Raw genomic sequence first — 21,415 nt, 5'->3', positions numbered from 1 at the left:
ATAGTTTCAACAAGGAAGTAGATAAGCATAGACGGTTCCAGAGCAGAAATACTGACATAACCTTAAACCTGAAAACCACTAGGACTCGATTTTGAGTTTGGATTTATCTAGCGTTAGTAAATTTTAATATTGCAAAAAAATCCCCCGGAAAGTAGCTAAGCAAAGCCGGTTCCAGAGCAACCACCTTGGCATAACCTCAAACCTTTCGCCCAACGGAAAGGAATGAATAACTTGTTTTTATTTCGTACATTTTCTACATAATTTTGAGGTTGGACTTAGCAAGCATTGCTTGTTTTTAATAATTCGAGTCGATTTTCATATTATCCTAGGTCCACAATAAATGTAGAAAAGAGGTTTGCCAGATAAGCGAAACTGCTTTCAGAGAATAAATCTGTCAAAAAACCGCACGAGTCTAGTAGGCTGGATTTAGGGCGATTTTCGTTAAAAAATCTTTCCTGACCTTTTTAACATGAATATCATTTCCATTAATTTGGCGCAGTTGTAAAAGTTGGAATTATGGTTACTGCCAGCAATACACAAATTGATATCGTCGTCAAATATTTTTAAGATGATTTTATTAATTTCCAAAATTTGAATGAATCTATCTACCTGTGATTAAAAAAATAACAAAATTTGGCTGAATTTTGAGTTTTTCAATCTAAGGCAGAGCACGTGGAATGTGGGCCATGAATAGAACTACTTAATATTTTTGGTGACGTACCAAAATAAAAACAATATTTAGAAAAAACCGACAGATCAAAGTATATGATCGACAAAAATGTATCAAAATGTATTTGCATCATCCTGGAAGCGACCAGAAAAATCCTGCCTGGAGGAACCTGCGGCACGTTTTTAATACCGACGAGAGTGGGGGCAACATACCCCTATCCCTGCCACCCACCTTCAGCTCCACACAACAACGCGGTACATTTTTAAAACTGGTTTCGTCGCTGCAGAAAATAAAATCTAGTCGCTTAACCCAGATCCGCGCAAAGATAAAAGTAAATTAAAAACGGTTTCAAATTTGGCGGGCAAATTTAATTTTCGACGCCCGTTATCTTTTTAATGAAACGTCATCGCCGTTCGGCATTTTAAATCGCTTTTTTCGCAGGGACCCGTGGAAGGAGGGGATTTCATTCACAGATAAGGCCGCAAGTATTTTAATCGATAATGTTTGTTTAAGTGACGCTCTTTTCCTTTCTTTATAATGTAAAATTTGCAATTAGGACGATTTTCGGAATTAATATTAAAAGAAAATAAAAAATTAAAACTTTACATTGGGAACCTTGTAAAAAAGAAGAAAAAACTAAGAAATGCTCAGAAAATTTTTCATTGCGTAGTAAAATTTAGTAGAAGTCTTTTAAGCACCAAAGGTTATTTTTTGATGTTTAATAATGAAAAAAAAAAACAGTGGTTTACACAGAACGATTTTCAAAAAAGCAAAAAGTACGCGCAGGTGTTCTCCAATAATAACGTTATGCACGCCGCTGGACTAAATAATTTTAATCTGTTAGGACGAAATCAAGTGTATCAAGACATCAAATAACATTTCCCAATTTCAACAGAATCGAAACACTCTGTAGATAAAATTTTATTAGCCCTAAAATAGCTGCATAGTTTCACCGATGTTTACAAAAATTTAATTTAATTTATTTATTTAATTTTTAAAATTTATGGAAGACATAGACTAAACAGTGTGTCCAGGTAATATATCTGTTATATTCTATGCTTTAAAGAAAAGAAACAATTTAAAAATATACAGGGCGATTCATAAATATGTTTGGAAAACAAAATTATATTATATATACTGAGCGTTATTGTTAGCGCCCTGTTTAATACGCTATAATATACAGGGTTTTTATTTGAATTTTTCACGAATAAAAACATTTTTGTTTTGACTCACCCTGTATAAACGATTCGGACTAACTTGAAGACAAGTATACAACATTTTTTGGGCATAATAAAATGACAGCTGTCGGAAATTTCAAAAATATCAAGTGTCAAACACAGGGGTTAACAACCGTGTATTGGGTGATTGAGTATAAAATGAAATAATATATACATGGCGTTCCATTTTAAAAAATGTTGTGAACAAAATAGCAAAATTTAGGGTTTGTAAAATAAATAGGGTGGATGTAAATTAAAATAAATTATAAACTCAATCAAATATGTAGTCATTTAGATACGAATTTTGTATTTTGTGTTTTTATAGTCATTATGAATAATGTCCAAGTACTTCTTATCTTATTAGGGTTCAATTATAGTTTTCACGAGAAAGCTGCCAGCTGGAAAATAGTTTATTTAGTTATACAAGGTTATACAGGTCTGAGACAGGGGCAAGAGTCAGTCCTTCGTTAGTTGATTAGGGGCCAAATACTTTGCCTAATAAGTTAGTAATTAAATAAATGTTTTTATCACTCCTTTGATTTGATTTTAAATATTCTGAATTCGTAGTTAAAATGTTGTAAACCACTGCATATTTCTATACACATATAATAATTTGTAAATAAAATAAAAGTTTATATCTTGTGCGTTTACAGAGAAAAAAACATATTCGATCAATTAAGCACATCAATTAATATAAGATAATTAACTATATATTAATAAATGAGAAGGAAAACGAACCTACAAAATTCCGTTTTGTTTTTTTAGACAAGTAGAGAATGTAAAAGTCTGGTTTCCTAGATATTTATCAATCATCCTGTATATTTAAAAATAAGTTTAAATTGTTTGTCTTAGATATATCCATAGCTTTTGTATTTAGCTTTTTTCTAAAACAAATAGCAAACGAGATACATAAGTTTCACACTCTAATTGGATACACCGTATATTAAATTGCATTTAAAAAAAAAATCGCGACGCGACGAGGTTAATTGGGATCAAAAATTCATAACGACGCGCTGCCCGGCGAAACTCAGGGCTTAATTAAACGTATCGACTGGGGAGGGGGTCGGAAAACGTGGAGCTATAAAACGAAAACATTTATTTAATTCCGCCGGACGGCGAATTTCCCGGGAGAGACCTGGTGGGGAGGGGGCAACATTCGTTCGAACGGTCCCCCCACCTCGCGCCCCGTATCGGCGCAATAGCCCGCCCTTGCCTTCGCATGATAAAGTCTGTTTTTTGAGGTTATGTTCTGAACGTCCCGCATGGGGCCCCGGCTGGTGGCCGCAGCACTCCCTACAAGCATGGTGGCCCCCACGGGACATTGAGGGGGTCGACTGTGTTTTGAGGTTATGTTCGTCCAAACCCCCTTTATGTATCTACCCGTGCTGTTTATTTTTATCAAAATTTCTAAAAACCAATCCAAATGTAATTACAAAAACGAAAAAACAGCCATAATATTTTTGGAAGACCATGAATTCTAGCAGTCGAGGAAAGTGAAGACAAAAAATATTAAGAAACTGTCGGTCTTCCATTGTTCTTAATTATTTTAATTAATAATTTGTCCATACATTTTTAAGTGAAGCCATTATGAAGCAAATCCCTTATAATGTTGCTTAATTCATCATCTAGTGATGCTTTTTCACTGCATATGGTAATTGCTCTTTTGCAGAGAGTTTAGATGATTCCCAGTTTGGTTCCTTCAGACGGTTTACGCTCGAAATTTAAATTAATATTTAAATTCGCAAGTTGATTGAAGGACATCATCTTAAGTTTTTTTAAAATATCTCCCAAATGCCTGGAGTTCATAGTAAATGAAGGAATTTTATTAAATATTTCTATAAATATGAATTCTGAAGTTTTATTAAATCCGTATTGTTAGCAACAGGTTTTATTCGTATATCTGCAGTATTTATTATAACTTTAAAAGAAGTAGGATCATGTCTTTGCTATTTAAAAAATATCTAATATTGCCAACAAGTGACCTAATGTGGGCAGCTTCAAATTCAACAAGAATTTATACGGGCGTAAGGAAAATTGAAGTATAAAATGAATTACAAACTTACCCTATTTTTTATCTTAGAATTGATATCTGAATAAAAATATAGGGTGGTCCATTTGAAAATCTTGAGATTTTGTGGAGTATTTAGATTATTCTTAAAACCGTTTATTAAAAAACTGCTTAGTCGAAATTGCTGACGTTTCGCCAATCATCCTTGACTGAAACAGTTTCAGTCAAGCTCTGAAGAAGCCAACAGGATGATTGGCGAAACGTCAGCCATTTCGACTAAGCAAAAACTGACGCAGGAGGAATCCGGAAGTTACCCTACCTTCGTAACTATTAATATGTCACAAACATTTAGTCTAAAATCTTCAATGTCATTAATACCATGCGTTTCCTGGAGTACAATAACTTCAAAACCGATAGCGGAGAGTTCGGGAAGTGCAACCGGCTCATCGTAGTGGCAGTTTAAGCCACACTTAATAAAATGAATCAGATTAGCAGATTGATTTTTAAATCCAAAAAGAAGGAAATAGTAACATACCTAACCTTAACGTTCTTCTAAAAAGTTCAACTTCAGTTACTCTTTTCTTGCGTATTTTTCGTTTTAGTTTTATTTATTTTTACACAAGTTCCTACGTGATTGTTCCAGGCTGCGGGTGTTTGGTCTTTTCGTCGACGTACGGCAAGGACAGAGGCACTTTCCACAGCCCGGACTATCCGAAAGCTTATTCGCCGGGCATCGACTGCCTGTTGTACAGCTTCGTCGCCGGACCGGAACAGATCATCGAGCTGACATTTGTCGACTTCGACGTCCACAAGGGGCAATCGGAGTGAGTGCAATATTTTTAGCTTCGTTCTGAACTCAAATCGTAAACAACTACTGACCACTGGTTATATTTGGCACTTTTTTTTTTGATATTTGATTTGATATTTGATAGTTAATATTTTTCGTCCGGTCTCTCCAATGTATTCTTTGTCGCATATGCATGGAATGCTGTAAACTCCTGGCATCTCAAATGGAATTTTGTCTTTGACTGACTAAAGATGTTGAGAGATTTTTGGACCAGTGGTAAATTTGGTTTTGACATTATATTTCTTTAGAAATTTTGATATGTGGTCAGTGATGTTTTGAATGTAAGGAAGAACCACAGTGGCAAGGGTAGGTTTGCTTTCGGCCTCATTGCTATTGGAAGGTTGTGGTGAAGTGTATTTTTTGATGGAACGCTTAATATCTTTAATGTGGAAATTATTAGAGAGACATACAGTCAATTGTTGCAATGATCTGCTTCTATAGGTTCGTTATTCTTAAAAAAAAGGAACCTGCGCGCCAATGGATTTTTCACGGACCTCTTCGGTCCTCTTATAATGTCATCAACAATTTCTTTATCATTTTTAATTCGACTTGTCGCTCTTTCGGAAAAGTAGACGTCGCAAAAATGCCAAGCGCTTTCATTAAATAATAAGAATCTTCCTCCCGAAAGCTACAGATCGGGGGGTAAATTAAAAACGATGGTCGGGACGCGAGAGGAAATGAAAATTTATGTCTTCTCCGGCATGCGACTTTCGATTTTAATTCCGATGTTTATTCCAATATTTATCATCTCGAAAGTATGTTTTTGTAGCTTCGGAAGATTTACAATGGTTTGGCTCATATTTCATCTGAAAATATCTTTCGTAAAAAAAATATTTAGAAACTATTTGAAAAAATATTCAAAATATTGTCAAAAAAAACTTCTAATTATTGAAAAAGTTGAACAAAATAAACAATTCTCAAAAATATAAAAAAAAATTAGACCAACTCCTTTACTCATATTAATTCTTACGTTTTTCCATACATATACTGCAAATTATCTGTTTTACACTATCGTCAATACACTCGCAACATTTTACCTGGACTTGCCATCTTTTTTTTATTGCACAAATAACATCGTCCAGGTTCTTCAGGATTTCATGGGGCTCTTCCGATTCTGGAAACATTTCTAGCACATACGATTTGATACTGTTGGGAATTCTTGGTTCTCTATTAAATCTTCTTATGACATTTTTCCTAATCAATGACTCTCCTAAGTCCAAAAGAAATTTTCTTCTGCTGTCTTTGCTTTTTGCTATTTCGTCTGGAAATTTTGCACTCCATAAAATAAATGCATTCAATGCCGCGACATCTAATAGCCGTCCAAAAATTGCCATCGGTCATCTATTACTGAAAATTCTTTTACCTTTTTATCGGTAGTGTCTACAGTATTATGTCAGGCTTGTACTTCACATTTTCTCCTGCAACGGAATCATCATGATGCCCCGTAGTCAACATAACATGATATTTACTGTATTGCGCATGATCGTGACTAATCAAAATGAGTATCTTGGCATTCCACAAGTGTACCCCATATTTTTTTGATGCACGTCATAATTAAAATATACGGAAAATGACAATAAACAAAATTGCGGAAGCCTTGTGTAAAGATATAAGAAAAATTGAGTTGTTGGGGTACATTTGTAACCCACAGGGTACAACGAAGGTTAAAAAAGGTTATTATCTACAGAATGCAACTTTAAATCTGTCATTAAGGTGAGAAAATTTGCCACCTTTCTTGAATCTAAAATTCCTTATTCCTATAGACTCCCTAAGATTCACAAAGCAGGATTACCCCTTCGTCCTATTGTCAACACCATTGACTCTCCACCATATTCTCTAGCACAATATCTCGCTTCTATATTGGAACCCTTTACATAGAAAACTCATAGTTTCCATTCCGTTCATTCAGTACATCCACAGGATATTCTGGTTACAAAAGTCCCCATTCCTGAAACTCTCAACATTATTTGAGATATATCAAAATCGTAGACCAATACCTTAACGCATTGGAACATCATCTTCCGGCCAACCATCATCGGTTATCAACTCTCTTGATTACAGAACCCAGAATTCAAACACCTTACCTCTGCTCTTCTGTCTAATAATTTCCAAAATATAAATATTAAGCTTTCCATCACAAACTATACTTCACCACAACCTGCCAACGACAATGAGTCCAAAAGCATCCCTATGCTAGCCAGTTTTACCACCTGTCCAAAAATCTCTCAACATCTTCGATAGGTCAAAAACAGAATTCCGTGTGAAATACCAGCAGTTTACAGTGTTCCATGCATATGCGGCGAAGAATACATTTTTAGAGATCGGACGAAATATATCACCTAGGCTCAAAGAACATGAAAGAATCTGGGTGCCAGTTGCTGTTAAGCTCTGAAGAAACCAATAGAATGATCAAAGTTTTAAGCAAAACAATCCGCACAAGTTATAGAAGACACAGTGAGAGAGCTTTGAAGCAGGTTCTTGTAAGAGCTGACTGTGTCTCTAATGACCTCTTTATTACAAAAACGGAATTAAGGCGCATTTAGTCGCACCCATTGTTGTTGTGTTTGAAAATCATATGATTTGGAGTGCCACAAGGCTCTGCTTTGGGACCATTGCTGTCCATCATTAATTTGATGGCAAAGCCAGACATCTAGCATAGTTGAAAATTAAGCAACCGTTCGGTGACATAGCATTCCAGATATATAACCCTCTCAAAAAAATAAGTTGTAATCTTCGATACCACTTACATACGTAATCAAAACTCTGTCAACATCAACCGACAACGAAATATTTGAAAAACAAAAAATATTATGAAATTTCCATGTCAAGGTGACAGCCCGGAAGTTTCGAAAATGGATCGAGGGCTCACGTCGATCTCCCCCATTAACCGTGTTACGGGGCGAAAAAAATGTTTTATTCAAAACCCGTTTCGCAGTAGTCGACACAGAAGAAAATCGGAAATGTTCTTGCACCGGAAATTATTGTTTTTTCCTTCCCAGCGGCGGATACGGCAATGCGTTCGAAGCGCTCGATGTTTCGCGCTTCTCTTTTCCTCATCGCCCAGCGAAGCTGGACTGGACTACCTAGATATTCTGTCTAGTTAGTACTGATTCTGACCAAGTTTGACATGGTCTTGGTTTTATTTACTTCGATAGAGTTAACTCGCTACGGAATTGGCCACCCAGATCACCCGATTTGTAGAGATTGCATTTTCCAGCTCTAAATCATATTTCTCAAGGAGGGTATTAAAATATTTCAGGAACAATTATGATTAAATTAACAAATAGTATGTTTGTATAGGAGATTGTAAAAAAAATACTAAAAAAAAAATCTACAGACAAGTAAGAGAAAACACACTGTCACTAAAATTTTTTAGAACCTTTCCGACTCCAACCGGACTTAATAATATACTATTTTTGCAGTAAAATTCTTAAACCTTTTTATTTACCATATCCTCATAACTTGTGATAATAATTTATAATGATTTTTACTCTCTCCTGTGTGGTACTTTATATGCAACCAGCTTTGCTCGAACATTTATACCTCGCCCGTGTTTATTTTTCAGTCGAAGCGGAGATAAACGGGTCTGAGAAAACCCCGATAGCGATTTCCCCCCGATCCCTCCTCCGCACCCGAAACTTACGCCCGAAACTTAATAAATTACCCGAAAGTTTCCGCTGAAAATATTAAGAAAAGGCCCCGTAAAAGTAAACAGCGGCCGTTGCCGAAGTAATAACGCGGATCGAACTTCAAAGAGTTCCCCCCTTCCCCCAAACCTCGCGCGCCGCCAAAATGGCCGAATAAAACTCTCGTAAAACGCGTCCGGTACACGACTTCCGGGTGGAAGTTTTGCCAGGGTAAACACTTTCCCGGGAAGAAATATACGCGCCCTCGTCGTCGACGATATAATACTCTCCCCCCCCCCCCCCCAGGATATCGTCCGACATTTGCATAGTAAATAATTAGCACGGACCCCGAAGATAATCCTTGGGATAACAAAGATGTCTAATGCTAATCCTCGCGCCAAGTATAACGAATTTGTCTCTCAGACGACGACGTAGGTGACGTACGTCCGTTAACGTTTTTATTTTATTTGATTAACGCGTTTGTTTGGCCCCTGTAACGCAGGCAATTTGGTCGGTTGGCTAGCTAGAAATATGGACAAAGCATGAAAAAAGCTTATAATTGTTATTTCATTTATTTATTTGTTAAACAATATAGAATTAATTTTATGATAAAATAAAACGCGCGATAGCGTTGTCTCTTCACTAGCAGTGGAAGTTTGAGGGAATTGGAAAGTATGAACAAAAAAAAAGAAAAAAGTTTATTCTTACTATTTCATGTATTTGTTATTACTATTTATTAATTTATTTGTATGACAATAATCTTTTTTATGCGTTGTTGACGCGGTTTGTGTTGTCTTTTTGCAAAGAAGGTAGTTAAGGGGAACTAGGATGTACGGACAAAGCAAGAATAAGGTATATTATTATTATCAAAGATGTTAGGCTTTCACGGCCAGAAACTACATTACTAAATATTTCCGGGCTTTTGAGCCGTGGTCCCGAGATTAAACTCGACGTTTCGTCTACAACTGCGGTAGACATTTTCAAGAGCGGCGATGCGGTAACGGTCGAAGTGTTCTTCCGTACTGCTCTCCGATGACTGGTTGGTCGACTGGAAGATCTGCCTTATTTAAGCGCGCTGTAGTGGGCGTGACCTCGGTGGCGGGCTTGGGTTGAGCTTGTCTGGGTAAACACGTTGTTTTGTTGATGACCTGAGTCCATGTTTTACTGATATTGAGACCTTCTGCTTTTCTATTGAAATTATTCTGATGTTTTTGAATTTCAATAGCTTCTCTGAAAAGACGTGGATAAAAATGTGGTGTTTTGTCCAGTACCTGCGTGTCTTTGAACATGATACGATGGTCACCTTTGTAAAAAGCATGTTCTGCCACTGCTGATTTTTCCGTGTGTCCAAGACATATTAGTGAGCTTCGATGTTGTTTCTTTGTTCACTATGGTGCCAGTCAAAGAGACTTTGGATTTAATATCTGCACGTTTTCGGAACGATGTCACAGAACTTTTCCGACACTGCTTAACCACCACTTATTTCCAATGGAACAAGGAGTTTTATGAACAAGTTGACGGTGTAGCCATGGGAAGCCCATTAAGCCCGGTCATAGCAAATTTTTTCATGGAAAAGTTTGAACAGCAGGCATTAAATACTGCCCAAAAGAAGCCCAAGTGTTGGTTCCGCTACGTGGACGACACATTTGTAATATGGAGCCACGGCGAAAAGGAGCTTCAAATCTTCTTGGCGCATCTCAATTCCATCAACAATAAAATAAAATTTACCATGGAGACAGAAAAGGACGGCAGGTTGGCAATCTTAGATGTGCAGGTAGAAAGGCGACCAAATGGAAAATTGGGTCATAAAGTTTATCGAAAACCCACTCATACGGAACGTTACCTGAACAAATTATCTAATCACCATCCGAGACAGAAAATGGGGGTAATAAAAACCTTAATGACAAGGGCTAATCGGATTAGCGAACCCAAGTACCTACGTGAAGAGATTAATCACTTGACCGATTCCCTGAAAAATAACGGATATACCACCTCTGAAATACAAAAAGCTATGAAAAATAGAAGATCTAAGACAAGAGATACGACAAAGGAACCTCAAGGGAATGTATCATTTCCTTTTATTAAGAACGTCACAGACAGGATCGGTAAACATTTAGAACGACACAACGTTCGGGTTATCTTTAAACCAACGACTACAATCAGACAAAGCCTTAGGTCTGCCAAGGATACAAGGGACGCCTTTTCTTCACCAGGGATATACCGCATTCCGTGTTCCTGTGGCTCGGTATATATAGGTACCACAAAGAGAAGCATTGAAACTAGGCTAAAGGAACATAAAAGGAACTGCCGGCTTGGACACACGGAAAAATCAGCAGTGGCAGAACATGCTTTTTACAAAGGTGACCATCGTATCATGTTCAAAGACACGCAGGTACTGGACAAAACACCACATTTTTATCCACGTCTTTTCAGAGAAGCTATTGAAATTCAAAAACATCAGAATAATTTCAATAGAAAAGAAGAAGGTCTCAATATCAGTAAAACATGGACTCAGGTCATCAACAAAACAACGTGTTTACCCAGACAAGCTCAACCCAAGCCCGCCACCGAGGTTACGCCCACTACAGCGCGCTTAAATAAGGCAGATCTTCCAGTCGACCAACCAGTCATCGGAGAGCAGTACGGAAGAACACTTCGACCGTTACCGCATCGCCGCTCTTGAAAATGTCTACCGCAGTTGTAGACGAAACGTCGAGTTTAATCTCGGGACCACGGCTCAAAAGCCCGGAAATATTTAGTAATGTATATTATTATTGTTTCATTTATTTCTTCATTTATTAAATACCATAGAATTAATTTGACGACAAACGTCTTGTTTATTTATTACTCAGAACGCAGGATTCGTTGTTTTGATTGTATTATATTAGTACAAAGTAGGAAAAAAGCTTATCAATATAATTAAATGTATTTATCATTATTATTTATTTATTTATGTGTTAAATACCATACAATTAACTGTATGATAAAATCCTTCTAGGCAAGGCAAGTTTATTGTTGATGTATCGTGTATTAATTATTATTAATTTATTTATATAATTATTTATTTATTTGTTGTACCATAGAATAAATCGTATGATTAAATTCTTCTTTATTCAACGCGAGCGAAGGAACGCCGTCGACACGCAAGCCGCGAAGCCGTAACGACAGCTGCATAACCGCGGAAACGATGGGTCAACGGGAAATGTTTAATGCATTTTCGGGAAACGCGGTTTTCGCGCGGCGCCGTCTCCGCCATTAATATTTAGTACGAGCCTAGCGGGAAAAATACTCAAAAATTTAATAAAAAAAATGAGGAGGAGGAGGAGGAGGAGCGTCGAGAAGTTTTCCGCCGCTTCAATTAGGACGCCATAAATAATTCAAAGATATCCGCCGTTCGCTTCCCCCCACCACCCTCCCGCCGAATTAAAACGCCCCCCACCCCCGCGCCCCACGGCTGGGGAGTTAATATTCGGGACTCGTATACCTTTAACGAGTTATCGAATACATTAAAAGGGCAGAAGCGATTATCCTCCGGTGCGGGAAAAGTTTAGATTATCGTTAAAACGATAATCCGGAGGACGGAGCCCTAATTGGGCTTATTCGCGTATAATCGGCTAGGTAGTTTAACTCGGACTTCGATTTTTTAATGTAAATGTAATGCAAATAGATCCATCGGGCATAAGGAGGCGGTTTTGTCAATTTACCTAGTAAAGTAGAACCTCAAACACTCATCTCTAAATCCTAAATTGCTTTGAAATGCGTTTAATAAAACCAAAACCTTAACTGTGCAAATTTAAAAGCGATCGGTGATCCAAAAAGGGACTGAAGGTGAGATTTGTCACGAAGAGCTGGGGGGTTCAGATGCTTTTTTTGATGTAACTTCGTTAAAATTAAAAAAATGGATTTGATAGTTAAAATAGGCGGGGTTTTCAAATTCCCTAGCCAAAATGTCCCTCAAATTGCTTTGAAATGCCTTTAACCAATCCAAAATTTTAATTGTGCACATTTTGAACTGTCATTTGACATTTGTGAGGTTTAGTCAATTTAAGTAGTCCAAAGGTACCTCAAATCCTCAGCTCTCGATGAAAAATTTCACTTTGGGTCCCTTTTTGGATCACTAATCAATTTTCAATGAGTACCGTTAAAGAACGCTTATGATGGAGAGCGACTATTTTAACTGTCAAAACCATATCGGATGACAACATTATTTATATTATATTTAACGAAGTACCTCAAACCATCAGCCCTCCACAAAAAATCTCACTTTGGGTCCCAATTTCGACAAACCGACCTATTTTAACTATCAAAACCATTTAGGACGACAACGTTACTAATTTTACCTCAAAAAAGTACCTCAAGCACTCACATGACACATCTGACTTTGAGTCGTTTTTTCGATCACTGATCACTTTTGAATGCGCACAGTTAAGCTTCTGGTTTGGTTAAACGCATTTGGAAGCAATTTAGAACCCTCGTAAGTCGAAATTGTTCCCTTAAACTTCGCAAACCGAAACCTCGGAGTAAAACAAACCGGAATAAGTAAATTTCCACACTCGCGTCGCCTGACGTTACGCCAACTTCAATATGAACAACTCCCCGACCCCCGCCACGCCGCCCCGTCATTCCAGAAGGGCTCTAATAGTTTAACCATTGTATACAGTCGTCTTATACCTTGGAGAGCGGGATTGCATCCGCCGCGGTATAATTCCCGTCTAAATTCCCGTGGAGGGGGATTAAAATTTGCAATTTAATGCAAGGGGCGGCGGGGGTAAACATTTCCCCCGCTCAAATCGACCCTTATACCGCTTGGACCGTGAGATGAAGTCGTATCCCTTATTTTTGAAGTTAAGCTGACTAATCACTATTAAGAACTCTTATTAATTCTTATCACGAAGTTTTAAGGTAAAAGGGAACGTGGTGCACCATTGGAGTTACAGAATCATCTGCTGAGGTAAAGTTGCAAAAGTTACTAGTTCATACAGCAAGCAGAATACTGGCATTGGACTCACCTTCAAACAATCAACCGCCAACCCGAACACGCCCGAATATACCAGGACAGGAGAACATACCCGAACACACCCGAACATACCTGATAGCACCCGAACACACCCGAGTATACCCGAATGCATCAGAATACACTCTAACACGCCCGGACATATCCGCACACGCCCGAACAAACCCGAAGATTAAACATTTTCACGCGCCAACTAGAAGATTCGCGAAAATTCAAAATTTCCCGCCAAAAGTGGCTTAGAACCGGCACTACTATACTACTTTTTCAAGGTCCAACAATGGAAGATGCGAGTGTGTTCGTAACTTTGTCTTGTTTTTGAATATAACCCTGAAAAAATAGTACGGCGAATTAAAGAAGGTAAGTCTCACTGAAGAAATATACTTTAAAGAACAGATTAATTCCTTGAATGGCAACCACTATTCAATGAGGCACAGTTGCAGCTAATTAGAAGGGAAGATTTGTAGCAGTTTAAGTGTATCGCCTTTAGTCAGGTGTTATATATGCGGTTCAAGTTCGAAAGAAACGAACAATATCGATTGATTGATTTTATCAAAAAGTATTTATTTATTAACCAAAATTAATTTTGTCCCCTTCAAAGTAATTTCTTCCAGATACGATACGTGGTGCTGAGGTAACAGAAAAAGCTTGCTCATTATACAAATGTCAGAAGAAGCTGCTGAAGCCAAAAACAAAGAACATACATTATTTCGACTAAATCGTACCCGAAAAATGCCTCTTACAAAGTGTATCATGGATCATTGAAATAATTCAGATCCCTTAATAAAGAATCAAGAATATTACCAAAAAATAAAAGTATTTTTCCAGATGCACTTCTAGATTTGTTAGATGCGTTGTATAAAATGTTGTTACCTAAATTTTAATTATTTCTTGATGAAATTTCGTATCCAATTTTAATGATTTAATTTTAGATTTGGTTGCCTATACGCCGAGTGCCAACAAGTGCTAATGCACATTGCGAAAACAGGAGCAAAACGGACAGTAATTCGGTGCTCTTTTCATCAATGCTTCAATACGTGCGAGCTAGCATAGGCGTACGTATAATAAAACGGTATTAGAATTTTTATGATTATATGGAGTGGAAACAACGGAACAGCGGCCTCGGCGGCCACGTCTCCATTAAATATTCCATTATCGAGCGGAATCGAAACATTTCGAGTGAACCAATATTGACGTCATTATTAAAGTTCTCCCCCCACCCCTAACACTCGACTCGTTATTGGAGTTGGCTTCTCTCTTTGCGGCGCTTTCATTACCGCGTTTTCCTTCGTTACGTAGCTCTTAGGATTTTGTTCAGCGAGGAAAATTTTTGAAGAATAAGTCAAAATTCATCAAAGAGGTTTCAAAGCAACACGTCAAAATTTCCGAGAAACATAGGTCTAAATTTCTGAGAAATAAGTCATACTTTCTGACATATGTCTAAATTTCTGAGAAACAACTCAGAATTTCTGAGAAACAAGTCAGATTATCTGAGAAACATAAATTTCAAATGCTAAGAAGAGATACGGGGAACAATAAAAAAACAGTATTTCAGAATACCAATTTTGGAGAAAATGCAGCCATTTTGTGTGTATAAGGGTGATTTAAGCTGTTATGTATGGCTGCGTCCGTGTGTGAAGGTTTATGGTGAATGGAAAAATCTAATTTGTTTTGCGTTTTCGTCTAAAAAATTAATAGTGTTATCCTGTACAATCTCGATAGTGAATTTTATACGATTATGTAATGAGTTAATGTAATTTAAAAAAGAATTAAATTGTCCATCCGTTCCAACAAAACAAGCAAAGACACCATTCACGTATCCATACCACCATAGAAAACTTTTACTTAAAAGATGTTCTAGTATGATATTTTCCAAAGTATCCATAAAAATTTCGGCCAACAAAGGACTATGTGGGTTTCCCATAATCAAACCTCCCTATTTTCAGAAAATTCGACTTGTTTTTCAGCAAATCTGATTTGTTTCTCAAATATTATGACGTATTTCTCAGAAATTCTGGTCTTGGTTTTCTGGATCCTCTAATAAAAAAATAGATAGACCTATTTGGAATATTACCAATTTATGCAAGCACTTGCTTGCTTGCATGAACTTTTTTTCATTGCTGGTCAAAACATGTCAAAAGTGAAAAACAATAATAAATATTATCATACAGCGCCTTCAATGTTTTAATTTTATTCTGAATTTTTTCATTAATTTGAAATTTTCGTTTATCGTAATAATATAAATTATCAGATTTGGGTTTTTTATTTTTCCCCGTATTATTTACATAAATCGATTCGTATTTTGTTTGTAGTACAAATTAACGAATGTATCTTGTGCACAGAATTATGTATGGATGTTGTCTGTGGACGCAGAAATGGATACTACCGAACTTTTAAGTCGCCCACTCCAATTTAGACAAAAGTGAAACTCTGAAACCCTATTTCCTTAATAAAAAAGGTATTCTTCCCGATGTGTTGCAGTTTGGCTGGCGAACTGTTTCATTTAAGCAAGTCATAGCTAATGAATTTAATAGGTATTTTATAGACAGTGTTAAAAATATTGTGAGTGGCATTCCGCCATCCCAGGCTGTGAATGATAGCACTGATAATATACCAACTTATGGAAAAATAGATCAGTTTAATACCATAATTATGCAGGACGTATAAAAAATAATAAGAGAATTAAAGAATGTGTATTGAGTGAAGCACAGTTGTTAAAAATCGATTGTTGGATATTCTGAACACTTCCCTTACGAGTGGGATTTTTCCGTAAGCATAGAAGACATCAATGGTGATCCCTGTATAGAAAGTTCACAGCACCAATCTATGTCAAGAATTTAGGCCAATTAATACCGTTCCAGTTTATGAGAAGGTTCTTGAGGTTGTGGTGAAACAGCAGCTGCAAAGTTATTGTGACGTAAACAATATTTTAGTGCTTAACCAGTAGGGCTTTCGCTCCAAACGTTCATGCGGATCTGTCGTTGTTACTGTCTTTGATGATTTCTCGAGGGCCTTGGAGGATGGTAAATTTGTGTTGGCTGTATTTTTGAATTTTAAGCGTGCTTTCGAAACAATAAGTAGACCTAGACTGTGACTTTGTTCGTATTTAACAGGTAGGGTACAAAAAACGAAATATAAAAATTGCAGATCTGTTTGCATAACTGTAGAACATGGTGTTCCTCAGGGAACAGTTTTGGAACCATTGTTGTTTCTTATGGATATAAACGATATTGTAAATATTTTACAAAACTCTATATTACATAAAGGCCTAAGCCATTTTAACCACTTAACGCATGACATTAAAAACTCTGATACCCTTAATAAATTTAAAAGACTTTTAAGGTGCCGTGTATTGTCCAAATTCTGATTTCTGCGTGCTTAGCTTTTGGTTTCCGTTTATCTGGAACTTCATATTTTATATTTAGAATTTATGTTTTGAATTTTTTATGCAGCATGATGCGAAATAAAAATTATATTAATATTATTATGATTATTATTATTATTATCTGTCGAGCGCTGTTTCAAACATATTGGGAATCTGAAAGAAGTATTAATTTTTCATGTTTTCTTTTTATAAATACTAAATACTAAGAAGAGGTAATGGGATCAATAAAAAACGAATATTTTGCGCTATCAGTTTTCGTAATAGTGATGAAAAAACTTGGTTTCTAGTACCTCCAGTAGCAGTTAGCAGGAAGATCTCGATACAAGCACTAATGACACCACCAATCCTTTTAGCCAATCCGAACCTGTAAGCATATTCAGTTACGTTGTTTTTTTAAATAAAACTGGCGTATTCGATTTGTTTTTTATTCGTAGCATATTCCGTTATCACTATTGTTTATAATTTAACGATAAACGCGCTGAAATTTAATTATTTTGTGTAAAACCCTCGATCGGGGAGTTATATCTCGTCCGGTGTCGATTCCCATGGCGAAAAAATAAAAACAAATAACGGCCGTGCGGGTGGGAATTCAATTCCGGCCGCGAATTCAATCAAAAACGATCAAACGTGAAGGGGGGGGGGGAGTGTTTTGTTATCAAACGTGGTCGTGATAGACCTAACCGCGATTTTTCATTATCTTCTACAGCAGAACAGTCGGTGTTTTTTCTGTTTGAATATGGGTATATACAGTTACTTAAAAAAAAATCTACTTTTCCTTAAAGCTTATGATCGATTTTGTCATTATCGTTGATTTTTTTAATCCTCTTCGTAAGTTCCTATGCAAAAAAAATGTTCCGGAAATATTGGAGAACTTGGGATGAATGCTATTTTGGCGTTCTGCCACTTTGCTAACAATCTCCAGTTCAATTCGAACCAATTTTGCGAACAGAAATGTTTTTGATGTTATATTAACCATGCGATTTAATATAGAACAACCTTTTAACATACCGGCGTTTTACTCCCCATTTTTAGTTGAATTCTAGTCACGCAAATTTGAATAAATGTCGCGGCAGGTGAAATATGGCATCTTTGGCGTAAGAAATTTACACTTTTCTCAAAACTTTATGATGGATTTTGTCATTATTAAGGACTTTTTGGACTCCCACTGTAGGACGATGAAAATTGAATTGAATTCAAGTCAACCAAAAATGGTTTCGTCCGGCAGGTACAATATGGCGTCGCTAAAGTAGAAAATTTAACTTGTTTTTGAACTTTATGATCGATTTTGTAAATATTATTGACTTTTTGGACCTCCCTGGTCGTTTTCTATGTCGTGCGAGGCAACAAAATATTTATCTCGATCGCCGTCGTCGTAAATTTATCCCCATTATATTGGGAGACGTTTATGCTTCCTCCAGGGTGTAAATACATCCCGGAAAAAACCCCCGAGGCCAGTTTATTAAGCAACAAAATTTTATGCGATTTTTTACGACGGTTTACGGGCTTCCGATGGGCGTAAAAGTTTTCATCGCCTCGTAAAATTTTATTAAAAGCGGAAAATTTGCATGTCGCAAAGGAAACCGCCAGAATATACGAAGGTTTGACCCCCCTCCCCCTCAGCAAAGCGGAAAAAAAAAGTTTCCATATTTTTTCAAGTACCTTCCAGGTAAAATGATAACACGGTGCGACGCCACTGGCTTCTACCGTTGGTGGACTTGGAGTTAATTACAATTTAAAATTTTGGTTAGGCTCCGTCAGGTTAGCAACAACAACTGCACTCCGTTACTTTAAAAAAGTATGCTACCTTGGACAAAATAATGTGCGTAAAGGGTCTACATTTTTATAACAACCTTTATATCACTTCAGCTGTATCGCTCAAATACCCCTTCTCAACCCAAATCTCCCGCCGGACGAACTCTCGTCGCTCTCAAAACGCTCGGGATCCGCCCGAGCAGAAAGAACGTACGTGGAGAGGCGGCTTTAAACGGGCGCTCTAATCGCATAAGCTCGATACCGCGTGCACTTTCAAACTGCTCGTAACTTTAAATTGAACAGAGAACTTAATCAATCGCACGATATCCCTCTGCGGAGCTGCTGAGTCAATTGAAACTAGAACTCTTGACTGGCATGTTCGGTTGATATTTTCATCCATTCGGCAACTGTTTCCCTATTTTTACGATTTTGTAGTCCTCAGAGATCGAGGCGCCTGTTTGCCTGAGGCCAGAACACACATTTGAAGCACTAGGGCCCCCTTCTCGCCGTTTTGAGGTTTGAGGTTATGTATGATGTCCGCACTGGAACCGGCTCTGTATAACTACTTAAATACGTGAGGGAAATAGGTCGAAAGAAATTCTCACAATTAACCTATATTTAAATACAATCTAGACATTTGAATTAGAAGTAAGCATGAAACCAGAACAATAAAATATGTAATTTAAACTACACACAAAAGAAGAACCTTAATATAACATATAGGGAAGACGCAAATGCCTTTTAAAATAAAAGCTAAAAGTTTTGCATGGTCCAAGAAACTTTCATTTGAGAACGTGATCTAAGGAGCACAATTGCAGCATTATATGTAAAAGAACATCGGAATTTTGGAGTTCGCTGTAGCAGCATAGTGGGTGTGGCTCGGTGTCTCAGATCCAAGCCACGAATTAATTTCCCAAAATACTAATTTGTCATTTGTCATTTGTCATATTTAGGAATGCCTTAATTTATTATGCCCTTCAAAGGGCATAGAAAGTTGGGCTTGAAAACATTTTTTAATTTTTTTAATTTCTTCAATGCTCCGGATATATGGTCAAATTTTCCAAAGTTATAAATAAAGCAAATATTCTTAATTTTCTGTAGCCGATAAGAGGTGACAATGTCTAAACATGGATAATACACAATATTGCAGTAAGGCAAACAAGAGAGAATAGAAGGCCTTGAATCCTCCTAATAAAATGTCTTAGAAAAGAATTTATAGACTATCAAAAACGTCAGGTGATATGGTAATTGTTTTCTGTGACCACAACACACCCTACAACGCCGGGTTTTAAGTTCGAGGTTATGTATTATGTCCGCACTTTAACTGGCTTTGCATGACTACTGAAAGACCCCGGGAGGAACAGATCGAAAGGTACTAACCATGTTAAGCACATAAAAAGAAACCCGATTTTATTCGGCACCTATGCCTTTCTCCTATCCAAGAAAAATTCGGAGTCCAATCGAAATTATCAAACACATTTATCTTTGATCAAGATAAATCCGGAAAAATAACAAAAATAAGATTTCAGTTATGTAATCGCCTTTAGTTAAACTGATGTCTACCATAAGACCGAGAACTTCTTCCGAGTTATAAACTTCTATAGAAGCGGTTGAAAATGAAACATAGTCTTTTTGGTGTTGATGATGTTGCTGCGGTTCTTTTACCAATTCCATGGCTTTGTTTGCATTTTCTTGAAAGTTTAGGCACTAACATTTTTGTCACATCGCTTCTCTGATATTTTGGGAACCTTATCGTAAGCGTTAACAGGCTCTAAGGCTCTAAATAGTTCTTTGCTGTTTACACTAATGTTCTTCAAATTAGATTATATTTGATTTCTTATCTAGATATAGAGCAACAACATTAACTAGAAAAAAAGGTTTCACTAAGAGGAACTCTTAGGAAATTTTAAGAAAATCAATGTGTTTAGCAATAAAAAAATATAATTACACAAGTTACTTAGTAGTCCATTTAAAAAAAACTATATGGTTGATCTCGAAAGAGTACTACAGCCGACACGCTTAAAGCCGCGGGATCTTATATCGACTCTTTATCCGGATATCAGCCTGATCGGGGCTTAGCCTTATTGCTCAAAGTTCGGATTTATGGTAGCGACCAAATTGACAGTCGGCATTTGCCGGCTCCACCTGATCTTTAAAGCTCGAGCCGAGAGCACTTCCGATGCGGAAACTTTCGAAACAGAAACGGAGAAAACGATTAACGAAAAATTCGAATACCCGCCGTGCGAAATGGAAAATTTAACAAGTTACGAGGTTTTATTAACACAGCTCCTCGGCAGTTTAGAGCGTGCTTTTGTTCGGCCTATTATATGGAGAGCATTCGAAATACATTTCTAAAGCTGCTTGCTCTTGCAATGGCCATGTTTTCAACTGTTCTTTAGAAAAATCGTGTCCTCCAAATATGACATTCCACGCTCTTCCGTCTTCTCTTGGTATAGAGTATAGAATATAATAGAATATAATAGAATTTATTGACCACGATTTGTTCTTACAATTATGACAAGTCATAAATACAATACATAAAAATAATATGTATATATTATATAATACACATTACATTACGTTACATTATATAAAATATTGTATAATACATAAGAACAGGACAGTGTATATAACAAAGTACAGGACGTTTATATAAATAAACAAAAGAAAGCAACATCAACAAAATTATAAAAAGTCATTGCAGAGTCATACCGTTCACAGACGCTTCTTTGACTTCAGTCACAGCCGGAGTTTTTTTTTTAATTTTCTATTACTTAGAACTTTCACGCTGGCTGGTGGTTTATTGTAAAAGTTAAAGTTTAGTGAATCTTTTTGACTTTTGGTATATTTGAATCTTGAAGCACGAAGTAGCTTGAAGTATTATAAAAATTGTATATTT

General features: G+C 36.8%; 2 protein-coding genes across 4 annotated transcripts in view; both read left to right on the top strand.

Annotated features, from left to right (window-relative positions):
- The window catches only part of LOC132700488 (NADH dehydrogenase [ubiquinone] 1 beta subcomplex subunit 2, mitochondrial-like), a 190,286-nt gene that overhangs the window by 82,568 nt on the left and 86,303 nt on the right, over positions 1-21,415 (top strand). The gene's annotated exons all lie outside the window — the stretch shown is intronic.
- LOC132700483 (suppressor of lurcher protein 1) overlaps positions 1-21,415 on the top strand; it is a 202,204-nt gene that overhangs the window by 96,549 nt on the left and 84,240 nt on the right. For all 3 annotated transcript variants that reach the window (XM_060667836.1, XM_060667837.1, XM_060667839.1), the window contains one exon: positions 4,539-4,719. In XM_060667836.1, the coding sequence (XP_060523819.1) occupies positions 4,539-4,719 (181 nt within the window). The remainder of the gene's footprint in view (positions 1-4,538; positions 4,720-21,415) is intronic.

The sequence above is a fragment of the Cylas formicarius genome, unplaced genomic scaffold (assembly GCF_029955315.1).
Source record: "Cylas formicarius isolate icCylForm1 unplaced genomic scaffold, icCylForm1.1 PGA_scaffold_4__25_contigs__length_36172078, whole genome shotgun sequence".
Classification (NCBI taxonomy): Eukaryota; Metazoa; Arthropoda; class Insecta; order Coleoptera; family Brentidae; genus Cylas; species Cylas formicarius.
This window is presented reverse-complemented; position numbering and strand designations above follow the sequence as displayed.